Source organism: Pyricularia pennisetigena, chromosome 3 (genome assembly GCF_004337985.1).
Source record: "Pyricularia pennisetigena strain Br36 chromosome 3, whole genome shotgun sequence".
Taxonomy (NCBI): domain Eukaryota; kingdom Fungi; phylum Ascomycota; class Sordariomycetes; order Magnaporthales; family Pyriculariaceae; genus Pyricularia; species Pyricularia pennisetigena.
Window position 1 is genome coordinate 3,913,441 of NC_043742.1, and position 15,499 is coordinate 3,928,939.

General features: G+C 50.7%; 4 protein-coding genes across 4 annotated transcripts; 3 read left to right on the forward strand and 1 right to left on the reverse strand.

The window, feature by feature from the left end:
* Positions 1 to 667: 667 nt before the first annotated feature.
* PpBr36_02768 (uncharacterized protein) lies at positions 668 to 1,361 on the forward strand (the record flags this gene model as incomplete). The annotated part of the gene is made up of 4 exons (XM_029889945.1): positions 668 to 854; positions 929 to 1,068; positions 1,172 to 1,210; positions 1,290 to 1,361. 4 exons carry the CDS (start codon positions 668 to 670, stop codon positions 1,359 to 1,361), a joined length of 438 nt encoding a protein of 145 aa, XP_029752725.1.
* A 1,288-nt stretch (positions 1,362 to 2,649) lies between these two features.
* On the forward strand, positions 2,650 to 4,311 carry PpBr36_02769 (uncharacterized protein; the record flags this gene model as incomplete). The annotated part of the gene is made up of 1 exon (XM_029889946.1): positions 2,650 to 4,311. The coding sequence occupies one exon, from the start codon at positions 2,650 to 2,652 to the stop codon at positions 4,309 to 4,311; it is 1,662 nt and encodes a 553-aa protein (XP_029752724.1).
* A 1,678-nt stretch (positions 4,312 to 5,989) lies between these two features.
* Positions 5,990 to 7,115, reverse strand: PpBr36_02770 (uncharacterized protein; the record flags this gene model as incomplete). The annotated part of the gene is made up of 2 exons (XM_029889947.1): positions 5,990 to 6,466; positions 6,540 to 7,115. 2 exons carry the CDS (start codon positions 7,113 to 7,115, stop codon positions 5,990 to 5,992), a joined length of 1,053 nt encoding a protein of 350 aa, XP_029753577.1.
* Positions 7,116 to 12,485: 5,370 nt separating this feature from the next.
* Positions 12,486 to 14,815, forward strand: PpBr36_02771 (uncharacterized protein; the record flags this gene model as incomplete). The annotated part of the gene is made up of 8 exons (XM_029889948.1): positions 12,486 to 12,690; positions 12,815 to 13,064; positions 13,142 to 13,282; positions 13,360 to 13,882; positions 13,951 to 14,048; positions 14,141 to 14,341; positions 14,419 to 14,569; positions 14,648 to 14,815. The coding sequence occupies 8 exons, from the start codon at positions 12,486 to 12,488 to the stop codon at positions 14,813 to 14,815; spliced, it is 1,737 nt and encodes a 578-aa protein (XP_029753578.1).
* Positions 14,816 to 15,499: the final 684 nt, after the last annotated feature.

The window sequence follows — 15,499 nt, forward strand, 5'->3', positions numbered from 1 at the left end:
ATGGGCGTTGGAATAGGTAGCCACCTACCTATTGTAGTTATTGTTTGGCCCAATTAGGAAATGTGCATAAATCATTCACGTTAGGGATATTGAAGGACTCCTATTTATGAGTCCATCTCACAGAATAAAGTCGCCATTGGCCTGGTAAAAGTGATCGACGCTTCGACGAAGAAAAGACGCGCGAGTTGCTCAGGAGCAGCTCACCACAGCAAAAGCAAGGGATAGATTGAGCGAATTTTTGATCTGGAGCAACGGTACCTTTATCCTGTACTTGCCCTGGCCGGGATTTTCGTTTGCTGGGTGGAGCCCGACAGAGTGTCACTTTCCATTGAGGGTTGAGAAAGTGGTCGACGTGAGTAGCATCTGACCTCAAGGTCAGGACAAACAAGAACAGGAGCCGAAAAAGAGCACACAGGTACGTACCGAGTGAAGTCACTTCTGCAATCACCCTCTCTCTTCCTCTCTACTTGGATTTATTTAAGCCCTCTCACTCCACTTTCTCCTCATCTCTCTGCTCTCACCTCACGACACCATCTTCAAACTCAACCTTCACCTTCACCTTCACCCAAGCAAATCCTCCAAACATCATCAAGATCAGCTTATACAGTCTAGATCAGCCATACAAAGTTATCACAATCATCATCGAGACTATCTCAAGCTCTTCAAGATGCAGCTCACCAAAATCTTTGCTCTGGGCGCCGGCCTGGCTACCACGGCCTCTGCCTTTGTGATCCCCGCCGACAACCTTGCGGTCGCACCCACTCCCTGCATCTCGTCCAATGATGCTAACACGTGCACCCTGTCCATCTTCACCGACCGCTTGATGAACAGGCGTCTCATGGGACTCTGGAACTGTAAGCGCTTCAACTATCCACCTCTGACTTCCGGACCCGCAAATCCGGAGGATTGACACTCCAACACATCACAGACAAATGCGAGCACATTGGTCGCGTCGGCACCGAGGAAGACTGGGCTACCTTCTACGGCCAGTGGAGCATCGGCGGCCGTGGCCTCAAGTGGACTGCCGAGTTGACCATCGACGGCGACAGAAGTGGCCAGGCCCTTGGCGTAAGTTTAACTATGGGACATTTTCTTAGGAAGCATGCTTTGATAAAGCCAGCGGGCTGTTAGCACGTTAAACCATATTCTAACACTGCAGTGAATACGATAGGGCATCTGGTATGCTGGTCGCTACACCAACCTGGACAGCGTAAGTTGAAACTGAGATGGTTCAAGTCAGTTCCCAGATCTGTCTTTCTCAGATACTAACAGTGCTTTGATATCTGTAGGGAGCCCGTTACGACTGCAATGACGACAACAGGGACTCTGAGTGCACTCGCGTCCGTTTCGATTGCAGCTGAACACATCGCGTCATGACAAATTCACGCACGAACGATAGATAACTACTCCCACTTCTCTCCATAGCTGCCATGGCTTGTAGTGAGATTAGGACGGTGAGAGTAGGACGGGTCGTCTGAGATATGGACGGGAAAACGTTTGGCGGTAGTATAGTGAGCCTCGTGGCAGAATGGGGACTTTTTACTACTGCAAAGGCCAATGATATACAAACATTCCGCATACATAACATTCAGAATGTGACAGGACAGTGACAAAATACCATGCTCGTAATTTGCTTTCAAAACTTAAGCGCCGCCTCACAAGGCAACGCATCATCGCTTGATGAATTGCTGACGTGATTGAACTTGCACCCGAGCTCCTTCCAAGCCGCACTGGATCTCTTCTATATTCTCGATGAGGTCGCGGTCTAGCACAGCTGCTTGAGTGTGGCCAGGCTCGTGCGCATCATCGACGAGATATTTTTGTTCCTTTCGTTATTGGGACACTCGACGTGCGACAGGCATACAGATGGGAAAGCTGTTGGAAAGAAATGTCCGTGTCTGCTTTCCTATCCCCTACTCGATCAGTAGACAATCCAAAAAGACTGCGACATTTATACTTATTTCCCATCCCTTACACCACCGATACTCTCCCTGCCTATTGTATCTTCAAACCGCAGCAGACGCCAAGAAAGCCAACAACATTTGATGTGAACTTTCCAAGCGTTTCTTCACAAATTAGGGGCTGGTTGCCTTTACGCAGTTTTCTCATAAGGATGAGGATTGTATTTTTGAACAAAGTTCTGATTGTGATTAAGGGCAAGAGGCAATACATAAAAAAAAAAAAAAAAGGTTAAACCGGCATCTCGAATTTGCAGACTTGGGAAAGGGTATTAAGAGTGATTGAATCCCAGGTTATTCCAGATTTATACCAGCCTCTACCAATTCAGAAAAGTCGTTACTTCTGCGTCCAGTGTTCGTTCCTATGCTGCATGAATATCTACCGTCTGGGGTTGACTTACGTAAACATCAAGTTCAGCCCCACTTCACGCGTCGCGAGTCGAACAAACTTGAAGCTCCAACGACCAAAAGGCTTTTGGCGCCAAAAGTAAGTAAGCCAGCCTCGAAGCGGACAAAGAAACTACGGAAAAGGTGCCTTTGGTACGAACTTTCTGTCGCATCCCATTGATCCAATTGCCAATTGTGAAGCTCGCAACCCATCGATTCGACAACACGGAATCTGCACTTGTCCCGGCATCCCCACACACAATGCGTTGACCCCCAATCGGCTCAAGCCACCAGCACACCAACGATGCCCGGTCCGAGAGCTTCGCTGCCGAGCCTCAGCGCCGTCGACAATGTGTGCTGGCGGTGTTGCAGCAGCAGCAGCAGCAGCAGCCGGCCGGTGCCCGGGCAGAGATTGACAAGACTCGCAATCGGAAACCAGGCGCAGCCCCTGTCGACCTCGCCCGCCCGTCCGCTCCGTTTCCTCGCCACCACACCCGTTAGAACAGCAGCAGGTCAGTCGCCGAGGCCGAAGGGAGCATACTTTCTATCAAATGTGCTGCTGGAAAGATTCGGTGGCTTCCAGTTCAGCCCTCGATCTCGAGCCGTAGCCGGCATATCTGGGTCAAACATATCAAATACAAAGAGAAATGCCACCGTCGCCGCCGACATACCACCATCGACGTCAACAGTACGCCCGCCAGTCGACGAAGAGCTCCCTCCCCACCGTCGACGACAAGCGGCGCGTCGCACTGCCGAGCAGGCGGCTTCTGATCCCTCAAATGCACCCTCTGGGGCTGCACAAACCACCCCAGTGACGCCACCGCCTGCACCATCAGGCGAGATTCCTCCCGATGCATCCAGCATCCTCTCCAACGCAGCGGCTGCTCAGCCCGCTCAGTCCCTCCGCCGCCGTCTGACGACACTTCTTGCGCTGTCAAAACCCCGACTTACGATGCTCGTTGTGCTCTCCGCGATGGCCCCTTACGCCCTCTACCCAGTGCCAGACTTCCTAACACCCGGAGTATCGGCACCATCACTCTCACCCCTGACCCTCCTCTTCCTGACGACCGGAACAACCCTCTGCTCCGCTGCGGCCAACGCGCTCAACATGATATACGAGCCCAAGACGGACGCCCTGATGAGCAGGACGAGGACGAGGCCGCTGGTCAGGAACCTGGTCAGCACGCGCGCCGCCGTCTGCTTCGCCCTCTTCTGCGCGACGACGGGCATCCTCGCCCTGCACCTGGGCGTCAACCCGACCGTCGCATTCCTCGGCGCCGCCAACATCGTCCTCTACGCGGGCATCTACACCCCGCTGAAGCGCGTCTCGGCCGTCAACACGTGGGTCGGCGCCGTGGTGGGCGGCATCCCGCCGCTGATGGGCTGGGCGGCCGCGGCGGGCGAGTCGGCCGTGGGCGACGGCTCGTGGCGCGAGCTCCTCTTCGCCCCCGACGGCAGCAGCGCCGGCGGCTGGCTGTTCGCGGCCCTGCTCTTCGCCTGGCAGTTCCCGCACTTCATGGCGCTGTCGTGGGGGGTCCGCGACGAGTACCGCGCCGCGGGCCTGCGCATGCTCGCTTGGACGAACCCGGCCCGCAACGCCCGCGTCGCCCTCCGCTACGGCTTCGTCTTTGTGCCTCTGTGCGTCGGCCTCTGTGCCGTCGGCGTCACCGAGTGGTCCTTTGCCGTCACCTCGCTGCCCGTCAACCTCTGGCTCGTCCGCGAGAGCGTCCGCTTCTGGCGGGCCCAGGGCGCCGCCGGATCTGCGCGCGGCCTCTTCTGGGCCAGCGTCTGGCACCTCCCCGTCGTCATGGTCTTGGCCCTGCTGCAGAAAAAGGGCATGTGGGGCCGCATCTGGAGGAGCGTCTTTGGCGACGGCGACCCAGATGATGACCTTGCCATCGACGACGACGGCTGGGAGTACTTGGACGAGAACGAGGAGCCTCCGGCTGTGACGACAAGGTCTTGAGGGATCATGTCTGATGGAATGAAAATGCCCCCTCTTTTTTTTTTTTGACCGCAATTATTTCACGGGGTAACAAGCCCTGGGGGTCATGGCGTGATTGCACACAAAAGGCGATCAGCCAAAAGACCAACGCCGCTCGGTGGTGTACCCAGAGAAAACAGGAGGGAGGAAGAGCAAAACGTCACACAAAACAAACCTCCTTCTGCGTCGGTCCACTGCACGCATCCGACCAAGCTGGTTCTGTTGCCATATCATTGGTGGTTGAGGATAACGATCTGTTAGATCAGGAGCGAGTTCTTTGCCCCTTCCCTCCCCTCCCTCTTTTCACTTTGTTGTATTTTCAAGCATTTAGAGTGTAAAATTGTACAACACAATATCCTAGTTTGTTTTCTTTTTCTTTTGCCATGCCTACAAATGTTCAATATTCAAAACTTACTGTCTTGCCCCTGGTTTCGGTCGAGCAGATCATGCAGGGCCAGACGGATTGTGCATCGCTTGCCGCCGTAAAGGATCGCTTGGTAGTTCCCGACTTCTGCGCCGAGCCGCTCGATTCTCATGTCTTGCACGCCTACGGGGGATTGAGTAGCGCCTGTTTCCGTGAGCTGCAAATGCCACATGACAAGCGACTGCACCAAATGTGTTCAACCAGATGCCAAATCCTATTTTGAGCAAGGTCTAAGTAGTCTAAGCTCTATTGTTAAACGTGATGCAAATTTCCCAGCTGGCCTTGGCGTTTCCTTGTTTCATGCCATGGCCATCAACTGTTACGGAAGCAGTCCGTCCTTGTACGCCTAAATTCCATGCCTTGATCCTGCCGTTCCGTGGGTATCTCGAATATGAAAAAAGTTCCTCGTTGTCCTCATTTCGAAAAACGAAAGAAAAAACGAATATCCACGCGGAATTGTCGTAGGAGAAATAAAGAAAAAAAAAAGAGACTCATGTTGAGAAACAAAAACAAGAAAATAGGCCGAAGATCGTTAGCATATCAAAATCATAAACGCCAATGTTAATGCAGTGATGACAAACGGGAGGAATCGGAAACGGACGAGACGAGATGAGATGAGATGAGAAAATGAAATGAAGCAGAGAAAAAAAAAGTGAACAATTATAAGAGACAGAGCCACAATATTGTGCGCTCTAGACTGTAGAGAGTGGAAGAAGAGAAAAAAAAAAGGAAGACTAGAGTAAAAAACATGATAGTAAAAAATTATGAAAACCGCCCCCCAGATACCAATATACACAAGGAGTGAGGCCAATGCAAAACCCCAAGCCGCCACCAGAAACGCCATACCACCATAATGAACGTGAGAAATCAAGAAATAAAAATGCTCGGCCTGTTACCAGTAAAGTGTTGCTGGTAACCATTGGGCAAGAGAGAAAAAAGGGGGTCACTCCCATTTTTTCAAAACGAGAGTAGGAAGAGTAATTAAAGAGGAAAAAAAAACACCATAAAGCTGAAAAAAATCGAGACGTTAAAAAGCAGGCGGGGATATCAAGTGAAAGAAAAGGAATGTCGTCTGGATGTGGCGACGTGGGTCATCCAGGAGTAAAGGGACAAACATGAAAGTAAAGACACAAAAGTAGAAAGGAATTTGAAACAATAAGAAATTCAGGAGTCAAAAGACTCCCTCACACTTCTGTGTTGTTTCGTATGAGGTCCGGGCTAGTAAAAGCGGCCGACTTAGACGCCGTGGTGTCCGGATCCGGAACCCCGATGAATAAGGGAGCCAATGCCCATCTCAACGCTGGGTAACCTCTGGCCGTGCCCAAGGTATGGGCTGGGGCTGTGGCTGTCTTCTGCGTGGTTTTGAGCATAACCAGCCGTGTGGGTACTTGACACCGAGTTGCTGTATCCGTGGTGGTGTTGGTGTTGGCTAGGACCAACATAGTAGCCACTGTGATTGGCATATGCCGTCGTGTTGGGGTGGTGCATCGCAGCTGTCACTGCACCGTATGCACTGCCCCCAGCGCTGCCACCGGCACTGATGCCTGCGGACGAAGGCGAGGAATAATGGAGTTCCTGCTCGTCGATCGGGGTCATGCCCGACACTCCGCTATCATCATCATATGCCGTGTTTGAGTGACCGCCATCGGCGCGCTCACGTCGAGCCGCATGACGAGCAGCTGACTGCAGGTTTTTGATGCCGTTGGCCATGATCTGTGCAAGACGTCATGGTTTTCATTAGCGATAATGGCTCTCCGATGTTTTGAACCAGAGGTTCCTTGCGTACCTTTTGTTCAACCACATTCCACTTTTCGCCAGTGATTCGGGCAAGTGGCTGCCAAATTTCCTTGCGAACCTTCATGTACTCCTGAGCCAGGCGCTCCAACTTGCGCGCATCCCAATCATCGGCGCCCCTGCGCTCCATAAGGCGCTCATGGCGTTTGCGGCACGCGTTGGAGGTCTTGGAGGGAAAATGAGTGGACTGGATACTGGACCAGTTCAGCCCCTGCGCGCGAGCGGTAATGAGAGTTTGGTCCTCCTCAGCGCTCCATGCTCCGGAAGAGGCTCTGTGCGGGTGGGAAGGGGTTGGCAGCCCATGACTGAAGTTGTTTGCAGGGATGGTGATGGGCGGCGGTGGCGGCGGTGCGACAGCGTAGGGGTCGAAAGAAGGAAGCGCCATGGGAGGCTGTGTATGTGTTGCTGACAATGGCTCGTAATATGAAGTAGCTGCAGCCATATTACTGTTACTCCTCCCGTTGTAGTATGCCATTTGCGACGTGGTGGTGGAGATGCTAGCCGGCATTGCGAGAGGATTTGCTGTGTATCGGAGGTGGTTATGAGATTGTCGCGTGATTTTGGGCATGCTAAGTAGGATTCCGTTATTTGGCACTCTCGTTTTAACGAGTGTGACCCAGCAGGGAGAGATGCGACATATGATTTGGAGGTGTCAGACCCGAATTCAAGTGAACAGAAAAAAAAAGGAGAAAAAAAAAAGAAAAAGGTCCGAGTGAGTGTCTTGACAGGTGTGGACTGAGGTGAAGTTGACCGTGAGTGAAACGAGGAAACGGTCAGGCCAGGTTCGTTTGATGGCTCTGATGGCTGCTGCTGTGGAGATATCGACTGGCTCTTGGACAGTTTGTTTTGAAAGGCAATGGAACGAAAGAAAGCTAAAACAAACCGCAAGGCGCATATAGAATTTGATATATCAATTTATCGAGTTCATCTGGATGTCACAAGGTGAGACGGCTCGAGAGGTGATCACGGCGCTGCAGTGACTTATAAGTGGGAGTGGGTGACAGGGGGGAAGTCCAAAAGTAGAAACGGCATCGATCTGGCTTTGTGGGCCCCGGCTGCAGGCACAACTGTGTAGGGCCAGAGCAAGGTGAAGACGCCGTGTAGTTGATCTGAAACAAGGATACATCTAAGCTGGGCTTGTCTGCTGAAACCCGGTAGGTGTGTCTAAACGAAGAGATTGAACGGGTTTGAGCCGCGCACATTGGCTGACGGCTTGTGTGGGCGTCTGTTGTCCAAGCCGGGCGGCTAACAAGATGTCCAGCAGTGGGTCTGCCGAGAACGCGGAGCGGTAGGGCGGCTAGCATTCTGCAAGTTGATGATCGTCGAGGGGGGTTACCTTACCCTTGTCCCTGCGGTCGTCCCAAAATTCAGACGAACCATCAAGCTTTTGCAAAAATTGGATGGCATTGTGCTAGGACCTGAATATATTGATTAGCCGCTTGTTTGCCATAGCTCATGAGGTGAGGGATGTCGCAAATCCACCAAAAGCCCAACCGTAAACAAACGAAAAACAAGACAAGAAAAGAAAGTAAAAAAATAAAAATAAAAATAAAGATTCGAAATTACTCGAAACCCCAAGCCGCATCGTGAATAGAAATTTGAGATTACAGCTTACTGCAATCAGCCATTCGGCACATCAAAACATCAGAGGAGAAAAAGGGGCAATAGAATTGGGGTGCAAGCGTAGACGCACGGCAAATGCAGGTACACACCACAACACTACGCTACGTGGAGGGTCAAAAATAGAGGTGGGCAGGGGGTGTGTGCTGGTTGGTGAGGGGGAGGGGAAATAGCCGCCAGTTACTGGCGCCGGGCAACTTCCAGCCTTGTACAGTGATGCCCACCCACCATGGTTGGGCCAAGACCAAGCCTCGCTCACTGTCATACCATACTGGACTTCTGAAGCGTCGTTACATAAGGTTCCGTCTTTTTTTCCGGGCTAAATCAGGAACACGATTCGGAAGCCAAGGTAAGCAGACCGCAGCAGATGGGATAAGAACTTTATTGAGCTGGGTACCAATGTATTTGTTTACTTTGGTCTTTTTTCTCTGCATTGCTCCTTGTGATCACGGTCATTTAGGTACAGCTGGGTCTCTAAATAAAATAAATGTCTGTCCCGGGGCTCCGGGTACTTTGGGCTGCTGAACCAACATCCTCAAGTCGAGGTCGACAACCCCAATGCAAATAAGCTCATCAGGAAGCGGCGAAGGAGCTCGGCTCTGTCATGAAACAAAAGACAAAGTGCTCAGCCACTCAGATGTACTCGGTTCGGGAGTTGGTGGTGGTTGTTGGCGTCTTAGGGAGACGGCAACCAAAAGAGAGAAATCGAATCTTCATTCCACGCCAAGCTCCCGACACATTGGGACTGGACTGCAGAAGCGCCTACAATGGGGAAAAGAACCCACTCGTCGGCGTCTATCAAGCGCGAACTGACGGACATCGGAAGTAAATACACAGAAGAAACATGGCATGTCAAATGGGTAACAAACCAACAACATGGTAGACGCCGCGGTTAAAGAGCCGAGGGACACGCACGGCCAGGTTGTTGCGGGCGCTAGAGGGGCATCACAAAGTGGATGTGGCATCATCACATCAAGGCCGCAGATGCATCGCAAAATCACCGAACTGGACTTTGTAGGCTCAAACTGCCGCAGTATCCGCTTCGAGAGACCAAGGGACCATGAATGACAAGTCTAAACAAGACTGCGTGCTTTAAATGGGGGCCGCTTGAGAAGTTGCTCCGGAGTCGAGGGGTTCAACCTATGTAGCACAAAGTAAGGCAGGGAAGGGTACGTATGTACCTTCCTGCCTTGCCGTTGTGATGAACACGACGTTGAAATTTCTTCGCAACGTGGGGGCCACTGAAGCCAAAAAAGATGCATGCGATCAGAAAGTCTAGACTAGGTGTTTTCCAGTTATAGGGATGGCACAATCGTGTAGAAAGTAGACATGAAACATTTCGACGGGCGCTTTCCAAATCAAGCACAGAACAAAGGGACTCTAACGGACAGTCCTCCCCGAAGTGGGAAAAAAAGATGCAAACTTACCAAGGAGGAAGTAGGTAGGTGACGGGATTTCTACAGTTGGCAGGCGCGCGTAGGACCCGACGATTCGGCGCTTCCCGAAAGCACACATCAATGATTTTAAAAAAAAAAAAAAAAAAAAAAAAAAAGAAGCAAGCGCTCGGGCGAAGAAAGAGCCGCCAGCGAATGTGACGGGCGCGTGTTTTCTGCGGGCTCAGGGACAAGCCAGGTTCAGAATACCAAATCAGGTTAAGCTTGACGCCCCTATTTTTGGCCAGTCTGTTCACGTGAAAATGACATTGGTGATTGGCGGGAGCTTGGGGGCGATCCACCATGGGCGGATCTGGGGTTTGTTCTGTTGTAGCGGAGAGCAGAGACAGGAGAAGGCAGCTCGGCAGCACCTGGTCACACGTTGAGCCGAGAATCCTTTCCTACAACCTGCAATCTGCTCACATGCTTGAGCTGGACCAGGTCTTGCTCGCTTTGGACATATACAATGCACCGACCAGTTCTTACATCTAGGATAAGCACGGGAATGTCAAAAGACGTATGGAATTCTTTGCTACTGTTCGGTAACTGGCAGCGCATGCACAGCTCTGCCGGAGCTTTACATAATAATCTTGGCGATGTCACAATGCTGTCAGCATCCCCGTTTCCCGTAGCAGGGGGCTAAGGCTACGCCAAAGCCAGAAGCTCCAACTTCGCCTCATGAGGACGACTGAATTTATTGCCATACATATCTGTTGTAACATGCCTCAAGTATACTACGTAAATAACTACAATAGACTGTGTAAATCATGTTACAGATTCGTTTAGTACGTGGAATTTCTTGGTTAAAGCCTCGAGTTACTGCTTGTTGGCGTTGCTCATTGTCGGCCCTTTGCAATCATCAGGAGCCTTGCCACTTGAGCTATTGCTAGCTTTATGTGCGCTCACCTCGGAATATGACTTGGTACGGAACTGATGACAGGTATCCTGCCGATGACGGCATTGAGCAAGGGTCTCGGAACCCCCTATGGGATATATGTGGAATACCGACTTAGTGAACCTACTAGAGAGACAAAGAGAAAAAAAAAAAAAAAAAAAAAAAGCGAGTCTCTTCCTTCTGCGGATAGAGTTACTTTCCCCAGATTGCTTACGGTGAGTGGAATGTGCACCAAGTCACGAAACATTATGAATGTGGTGCCTAAGAGCATTAATCATGAATATCAGAAGACCACCCCCCTTGCAAGATGCCAGACAACCGCACAATTTGGGAGTATGATTTAAATTAATCTTAACTCGTGGCATTGATATGTATGCCAAATCTGTTACAATCGGGGACTGTTCAAGATTTCCACTCGTTGGCACTTGAGAATTCGGACATAGGCCGGAGTCATCCCCTCGTTCTTTACATACCCCATGACTTCCAGTCCAATTTCTTTTGCCTTCCAACTAGAATTGCCAAATACTAGCGGATGCATAAGTTTCTCACTGCACTAGTGAAATGAGAGCGTCATCTGCATACAACAAGTAGGCAATATGAGATCAATGTTGCGGGATGTATGATGTGTAGACGACGGTCCGGTTGGTGGTCTCGTCCAACGAATGTGGGGTTGAACGTGGTGGACAATTCAGGCTAAATAAAGGGAGTTATCACCCTTGCAACCGCTCGTTGCAACCCTGGGACCCTGCTGTTATACTACTGCTAAGCGATTCATTTGTCCATCTGCTTCTTCCCCGTACTTATTCTTTCCCTCGAGCAGCTTTCTTGTCCGGCACTCACTCGGCGGCACAACCTACCGAGGCCGCGAGCTAAGCTCAGTTTTGCTCGGCACTAACGGATTTTACGACTGATGTTATTTTCCTTGGGTCATGATGATGGGCTTTTCGACCTCTGAATGTGCACACCAGCGGTATGTGAGACGACCTTTTCATTCCAGAAATCGTCGAAGCAATGTCGGTTTAGTCTCGAGTTTGTCGGTGGCAGGCAAGAATTTCCCGCGTCTCCATCCCGCGTTAAGGTCATGTTCCATTTGCAATTGACGCGGCCTGTCTTGCTCGCCCGCTCTTCGGTCCCAACTGGAAATATCAAGGATTTCAAGACTCGGTCCGCGACCGTGGCGACAGTACCCCCATACCATCTTACATCAATCCTGCACTACAATTTACCCCTCACCCCGGACAAAGTTAAGGATACGAACCACAAAGACTTCCCTGCCGGCGCCTCTCCCCCGCATGAGGATCCAAGGATGATGTGTTGGAATTATATCTGATTCGCACGGCTGATTTGGAGGTGAGTGCTACCCGCACCTCGGAGCTGGGATGAACAATCAAGTCAACCCAAGGGTGCGGAGAGCTGTTCGGCGTAATTCTAGATGAGCTGCATGCAGCTGCTGGTTGTCCGATGGTCGGGAAGATGATGAGAAGCTCTGGAGGATTTTTTGTTTTTTGTTTTTATTCTTCAAGGGCGGCACCTTCTCACACAATTCATAAACAAATTAAATCCTTTCCACGGTTTAGTCTTTCCATCTGCCGTCACGCTAGCTGAAGTACAAGCTCCTGCCCTTGCTGCCTTCCCAAGCGAATTCGTTACTGTTCGCAGTCTGGGCACGAGAGCAAAACTAGTCTCAACTTTGATGTGGAATTCTGTCTGCATGCCTTTTTGGGCTCTTTAGTTTCTTGGCTTCAATCTCCTCTCCGTCTAGGACTACCATCATCATCATCATCAACACAAGGTTTCATATATCGACATTTGATTCTCTAGCGTATCATCGTAAACGTCTTTCTTGGCATCTGATACGACTCGGTTCTTTGCGACACCGCCTGAATCGACCACACATCAACCTCCCGATAAATTACAATACTATATATAACCCCGAACCTCCCGAGTATATCAGTACGCCACCTACAAAACCGCAACACCCTCAGCCAATATGCCAGCCCCTGCCGGTGACTCGGGCGGGTATGGCCTCGCGCTGGAGCGGCGTGAGGCCATGATGGGCGCCAGTGGACCCAAGGCCATCCTCAAGAACTTCAAGGTTTTCAGGATTGCCCTCTTCGCCTGCATTGGAGGTATATTGTACGGGTACAATCAGGGAATGTTCTCTGGCGTGCTTGCTATGCCTTCGTTTCAGAAACGTATGTTAGGGTCTATTTTCATTCCTATTATGGGGTCTGTCGAGCATAGGCACCTGCGTTGGGTGACAGCCTGTGCCAATGCTGTGGGCTATATGGATTGACTGACGTCGTCTTTTATTCGCAGACATGGGCGAATGGGCTCCTTTGGACCCCGAAGCGGATCAGGCAAAGAAAGGTTGGCTTACTGCCATTCTTGAGCTTGGCGCATGGATCGGAACCCTTCTATCGAGTTTTATTGCCGAAATCCTGTCTCGCAAGTACGGAATCCTGGTTGCTTGCGCAGTCTTCATTATTGGGGTTGTCATTCAGGCCTGCGCCGTTACGATCGAAGTCGACCTAGCACACAACGCCATCCTTGCCGGGCGCTTCATCACGTAAGTTCCCAGTACATGGTGTGCCGGACAAATGGCCAAGATCATGGAAACACGATCTAACACTCTTGATTGCATAGTGGAATGGGTGTGGGATCCTTGGCGATGATTATCCCTATCTACAACTCGGAAGTTGCTCCTCCTGAAGTCCGTGGCGCTCTGGTGGCTTTGCAGCAGCTATCTATTTGCTTTGGCATTATGGTTAGTTTTTGGATCGACTAGTAAGTTTTCATCTGCCAAAAGCCATCATTTGATGCGACGGGACAAGTAGCTGACCCTGGATATACACTCGCTATAGCGGGACAAACTTCATCGGGGGCACGACCGTTGAGACACAGCTTGATGCGGCCTGGCTGACACCGACGACCCTGCAACTTTTCCCTGCGCTAGTCCTCTTCTTTGGAATGTTATTCATGCCTTTCAGCCCTCGTTGGCTCATCCACCATGATCGCGAGGAGGATGGCATCCGAGTTTTGGCAAACCTTCGTGGGCTTCCCTCGGACAATGAGCTGATCCAGCTGGAGTTCCTTGAGATCAAGGCGCAGTCACTGTTCGAGAAGCGAAGCGTCGCCGAGCAGTTCCCCCAGCTTTCAAACCCGACCGTATGGAACACGTTCAAGCTCCAGTTCGTTGCGATTGGCAGGCTCTTCCAAACGCGATCGATGTGGAAGCGCATAATTGTTGCCACAGTCACCATGTTCTTCCAGCAGTGGACAGGCATCAATGCAGTCCTCTACTACGCGCCCAGTATTTTCAAGCAGCTGGGTCTTAGCAGCAACGAAATCTCGTTGCTGGCCACTGGTGTCGTCGGCGTAGTCATGGTAAGACGTCCCATGTGCCCCGACTCTTTCTGCTACTATGGTGCTGACTTGTGAATCTCGTACCCCAGTTTATTGCAACCATCCCGGCCGTTCTTTGGATTGACAGGGCTGGAAGAAAGCCCGTTCTCACGATCGGTGCCCTTGGAATGTCCTTCTGCCATTTTGTGTAAGTCACTAATGTAGCGGTCGCCTGTTGTTGCATTTTTTTTTTTTTTTCCTTTTTTTTTGCTGACGGTTGTACTTACATTTCATCCATAGAATTGCCATTATTTTGGCCAAGAATATCGACAGATTTGATTCCCAGAAGGCTGCCGGCTGGGCTGCATGTGCCATGGTCTGGCTCTTTGTGATTCACTTTGGTTATTCTTGGGGCCCATGTGCCTGGATTATCATCGCTGAGATTTGGCCCATGAGCGTCCGCCCCTACGGTGTTGCTCTCGGTGCTTCCAGCAACTGGATGTGAGTCAACTTCAATAACCCCAGACCATCATCAGGATCGGGTAGTAATGGTGATATCTGACATGTATTTCCAATAGGAACAATTTCATCGTCGGCCAAGTTACTCCAATAATGTTGCAGAAGATTACATACGGCACATACCTGCTGTTCGCCATTCTGACGCTCATGGGCGCCGGTTTCATCTACTTCTTTGTACCTGAGACAAAGAGGTTGACCTTGGAAGAGATGGTAGGTCGTACTCTGGCCTCAGCTTGTCGTTCCATTTGATGATAGGCGGAGATGCTGACGATTGTTACTTTTTTTCAGGACCTTGTCTTTGGCTCTAGCGGAACTACCCAAGCAGACCTTGAGCGCCAGAGGGAAATCAACAACGAGATCGGTCTCGACCGGGCTGCTGGGGCTCTAGGCACTTCTCAGAGGCCTCACAGTCTGAGTGATGAGAAGGAAAAGCAGAACGCCGACGCTGTAGTCTGAAGGATGTTTCAAAATGGGAAATGTTCTCTCTGTCTGTGCTATTTCTTGGTTGACAGACTACATGAGTTTCTGCATCTAGTTTTGGTTTGACTAGTCCCATCGAACCGTAAGACTTGATGATTATTGTCTTTCTCTTAAAGTTTTGGACCACTGTTTTTGTGGTATCGTTTTTGTTGTTACTGTTCATCCTGTTGAACCTACCAATACCCCTTGTTCTCTTCTGTCGAGTTCTTGATTCTATGCTTGTCTCCCGTTATTAACGGCTGCATTGGCGATGGCTCCATGGCTTTGTCACGTATTGGCGCCAAACCTGTTAAACGATTTTTAACTTGGAACACTATGACAAGTTCTGGTCTTTTTAGCTGGTGGTGATGCTAAACATTTTCAATAGGGGTGTTATAAATCCATATTGACTAGCTTTTGACTTGTAGACCCATGCGTGCGGCTGAACATGACAGGTTTCCTTCCAATCGTTTGGTTGGGTTGGCTGTTGGCAGGTATGCATGGCGAATTGCGAAGATCATATGGGGCATCAAATGGTGGGAGCTCCCCGTGGGAGGAAGCGAGAAACAGAGACCCATCGGAATTAGGACAAAGGCTACCAACGTCGACCGAGGCTGGGCTTGATGAACGCGGCTGCACGTCTTTGAGTTGCACCGGAATGCAACCTGTCTATCAGCCCTA